The following is a 4,050-nucleotide window of genomic DNA, read 5'->3' on the forward strand; positions in this document are numbered from 1 at the left end:
CGCTCTAAAGCGGCCTCAGGTGTGGATTGGGGCAGTTTCCCCTGCTAATCCTCCTGGTGGGCCCCCACAAGCCAAGGGGGGCCTGCCCAGGCTTAGCTGACCCTCTGCTTTCTCTGGGCTGCCCTCCCCAGGGTGGCTGATCACGCTAGCTGAGCGCTTGCCGTGGGAATTGCCACAGGGCCAGCCGGCCACACTGCCACAGACCCTTCCCACCCGCCAACTGCTTTTTGGCTGAAGCTTCAGCTCGGTAACTGGTTTTCCCCTCCGGTTTGCAGGATTTAGCCTCCGAGCGGCCAAATGGCAGAGGTAATACCTGTGGGAGCCGGGGGTGCGAGCGCTGCCAGGCTGGGCCTGGTGACGTGGGACCACACTCCTCTGCCTTGCAGGCGCCAGCACACGACGCAAAACCACCACGGCGCTGGAGTCCTTCAAGCGGATCGGCATCCCCGTCCTGGCAGCGGTGCTCAGCCTCGCCTGCCTGGCTATGGTCGGCTTCCTGGGTACGGCTCCTGCTCTCCTCTCCCCCCTCCTCTCGCACAGCCACGGCTCGGCAAACACGGCTCTGGACCCAGGGCTCAGCTGGGACCGGCTCTCCCACCTTCTCGCTGAGCCCCCAAGCGCAATCCCTGAGCCTGCCCAGCAGCGCGAGCTCAGCGCTGAGCTCCCCTTTCCCTCCAGTCAAGGTGTACCTGGACTACCACTACTTCTTCTGCAAGCAGCCCCTGAAGCTGGTGCCGCTGCAGCAGGTGTGTGACGGGCAGATGGACTGTCTGCAGGGCGAGGACGAGGCCACCTGTCCCCAGTGGGTCCCTGAGGGGCCACCAGCTGGGGGTGAGTCTAGGACACCCTGCTAGAGCTCCGGAGGGTCTGGGCTGCTGTGGCAAGCCTCCACCTGCCGAAGTCACCCGTGACAAAGCTGACTTTGTGTCTGTCTCCAGCCCGCGTTTCCAAAGACAGATCCATCCTGCAGGTGCTTAACAGAAACACCGGAGCCTGGTCCTGCATCTGCCACGACCACTTCAACCTGGTGCTTGCGAAAGCAGCCTGCGAGCAAATGGGCTACAGGAGGTACATGACTGCGTTCCCCACGCCTCTCTCACCTGCTTTATCTATCCCTCTCCCATAAAAGCTCTTTTTGAGCAGGGCTCTGTTTATTTATAAAGCATTCAGAGCTCTGCACTAGTGGCTCCACCCCATCCCCACCAGGCAGAGCGCTCTGTGCATCCCTAGGAGCTGGCTGGTCTCTGTACTAGAACTCCTGGCAGCTTCCCACGTAAGCACAGTTCTGTCCCCAGTGTCCCCTGCTCTGTCCCTAGCCCACGGGTACCCTGCCCTGCTCCTACCCCTCGCCTCACCCCCACCTACTCGCAGCCACCCACGCAGCACGGCCGCCCCGCAGCTCCCGACGGCGGGCACTCACCTCACCGGTGCAGCCCTCCCGGGGATGTGCTGAGCCCAGCCCAGGTTCTCACCCCCGGTGGGGCTCACCTGAGGAGGGGGCCAGGGCCCTCCACTCCCCTTTTAAAGCCCCAGGAGAGCAGTGGTTGGCTGGGGTGGGTGGGTGATGCACAGCTGTGGGCAAGGCTGAGTCGTTGCAGCTGCGATGAATCTCCGTGTCACCCACCTGCGTCCGCCTTGCCTGCTGCCCTGGGCTAGCGGCAAGTTTGGAGGGCAGCAGTCAACTAAAGCTGGTTAAAGCCCAGATTTGGGGAAACAGCTTGCTAGCCCTGCGTGTTTGGTGTCAGCCCTGGGTGAAGGGAGAGTTTGAGTTAAGTTAGAGGTATCCTAGGGAGAAGATGGGTTCCGGTGTTTGAGCCCCTCCAGGAGCCTAGACTGAGCCCAAGATGGTATTTTCCAGTTCCAGAAAGTCAGGGATTGAGGCTTTGAGTGCAGGCCCCAAATGTCAGGACACCCCCGAGGTCCCTTGGGCGCTGCCGGCCCGCAGTCCCTGAATAGTCGGGAGCCGCCTCCCTCCCTTTACCGTGCTCCTGTCCCCGGTCCTGAGCGCAGCGGCCAGTTCCCCCATCCTGCCACCGGCCCTTCAGGGCTGTGGCCCTTCCCTCTTTTGGCATCCCTGTGTCCCTGACCCAAGGAACCCCCTTTTTCTATGGGGCCTTTCTCTTGCTTACTGGTGCAGGGTCCACAGTCCCTCCCTAAGCTCCTGCTTCCTTCCTATTTCACCGGCTCTTAGTGGGGGGCATGGGCAAACATTTAGGACCCAGTTGTAAAGCTCCAGTCCTTTTTTTTGGATCTGGGTTATGCCATCTTTGGCTCAGTCCGAGCCAAACCAGCCAAGACTCCGGGCTCCTGGAGGTGCTCAGGCACCAGTGCCCGTCCTCTCCCAGCACCTGTCCCCTGCGGGTAGCGTGCCTGGGACTGCGCATCCCGGGGGGGGCTCGCTGAGCTGTGCCCCCCTCCCCGTGTCTTTCAGCATCCCCACTTTCCGGGCGGCAGAGGTGGGTGCAGGGCAGCCCCTGCCTCCCCGCGAGGTCGGCCTGAGCAACGGCAGCCTCCGGCTGCCCGAACCGGGCAGGTGAGTGGTGGGGCTGTGCGGGAGGTGGCCGCTGAGCCCCTCGCCCTGCGTGGGAGCCTGGCCGCACAGCCAGAGCCTCTCTTCTGCCAAATCCAGCCCTTTTCCTCCCTTTTCCAGGAAATGCCTCTCTGGATCGGTTGTCTCTCTCTTTTGTTCCAGTAAGTATCACGATGCTGTTTGCATCTTGCGGGTGCGCAGGGCCTCGTTGCTGGCACAGCCCCGTGCGCTGTGCTGCGGCCACAAGAGCTCGGCTCTGGCCCAAGCCCTGGCCCTCGCCGCTTCCCGTACTGTTTCCATGAGAAAAGCTGGCTTTAATTACTGCTAACCTTCTTGTGAAGCCAGTAGAAACCTCCCTGAAACGAAACACCAATGACAGGCTTAACCAGCTGCCTGGATGGGTTTACTTTTGCTGATGAATTAGCCCAGTTAAACTAATCTGCCCGGTGGGCTGGAGAAGGCAAGGAACAGATGAACCCCTTTCAGCGAGCCTGGGGACAACGTGCAAACAGAGAACAAAAGGGGGTGTGCAAGTGGCCCACAAAGGGGTGACAGGCAGCGTCGGAGGTGGGGGGGTGAGGCACCAGGGCCACTCTGCCCTCGCTGGGAGGTGCGGGAGCCTCCATCCCCGCTCAGCCCCGAGGACAGAGGAGGGCAGAGGGGGTGCTCCTTCTCTCCCCCCCGCCGCAGTTAACGCCTTGCTTTGTCGCTGCTCCGCCGCCCGGCAGAAGACTGCGGGGAGAGCGTACGGACTCCACGCGTGCTGGGCGGCAGTCCGGCCGCCATCGAGGCTTGGCCGTGGCAGGTCAGCCTGCAGTACCGCAAGGAGCACATCTGCGGAGGCAGCATCATCGACCCCAGCTGGGTCCTGACGGCAGCGCACTGCTTCAAGTGAGTCGGCGACCTCCCCGCTGCAGCATGCCCGCTGGCCGGCACCGACGTGCCAGGGCTGGCTCTGCTGCTCGAGGCCAGGCTGAGACCCTCTGGGTTTAAGCCAGGTGTTGCTTAAACGTCCCGTGATTAATACGTCCGCACAGGTCTTTGTGCCCCTCGGTGCAATGCAGCTGACCGATGCTGCAGGGCAACGTGCAGGCAGGGTTTTGCTGCCTGTCCCCGCAGCAGAGCCATGCAGGGGAGCAATAACAGACGTGTCTGTGGACAGGAACAACCCCATCGTTCAGAGCTGGCGCGTGAAGGCCGGCTCCGACCTCCTCTCGGGCACCGCCACCCTCGCTGTGGAGAAGGTTTTCCTGGCCGAGGTGATGCCCGCGTCTTCCAAGGACAATGACATTGCCCTGGTGAAGCTGCGGTCTCCCCTGCGTGTCTCAGGTGAGACGTGGCACACGCCTCCTCGGAGCAAGAGCTCGCAAAGGCAAAGCTCGCTAGGCACCGAGCAGCAGAGCGGAGAGGGCCCCGGTGTGAGCGGTGCCTTACCGAGAGCGCAGCGGGGAGCTGGGTGCCCAGCCGGCATGTGGCCCTGGCTGGTCTGGGAGGGGGTGTCTTCCTCCATCCTCCCCAGA

At 62.7% G+C, this 4,050-nt stretch overlaps 1 protein-coding gene across 1 annotated transcript in view; it reads left to right on the forward strand.

Annotated features, from left to right (window-relative positions):
- Positions 1 to 275: 275 nt before the first annotated feature.
- Positions 276 to 4,050, forward strand: part of TMPRSS4 (transmembrane protease, serine 4) — a gene marked incomplete at both ends in the record, with an annotated part of 4,118 nt that continues 343 nt past the window's right edge. Inside the window, 8 exons of the mRNA XM_009698737.1 lie at positions 276 to 306; positions 387 to 500; positions 679 to 831; positions 939 to 1,068; positions 2,432 to 2,533; positions 2,651 to 2,691; positions 3,262 to 3,421; positions 3,693 to 3,859. Of these exons, the coding sequence (XP_009697039.1) occupies positions 276 to 306; positions 387 to 500; positions 679 to 831; positions 939 to 1,068; positions 2,432 to 2,533; positions 2,651 to 2,691; positions 3,262 to 3,421; positions 3,693 to 3,859 (898 nt within the window). The remainder of the gene's footprint in view (positions 307 to 386; positions 501 to 678; positions 832 to 938; positions 1,069 to 2,431; positions 2,534 to 2,650; positions 2,692 to 3,261; positions 3,422 to 3,692; positions 3,860 to 4,050) is intronic.

The sequence above is a fragment of the Cariama cristata genome, unplaced genomic scaffold (assembly GCF_000690535.1).
Source record: "Cariama cristata isolate BGI_N322 unplaced genomic scaffold, ASM69053v1 scaffold23134, whole genome shotgun sequence".
Lineage (NCBI taxonomy): Eukaryota > Metazoa > Chordata > Aves > Cariamiformes > Cariamidae > Cariama > Cariama cristata.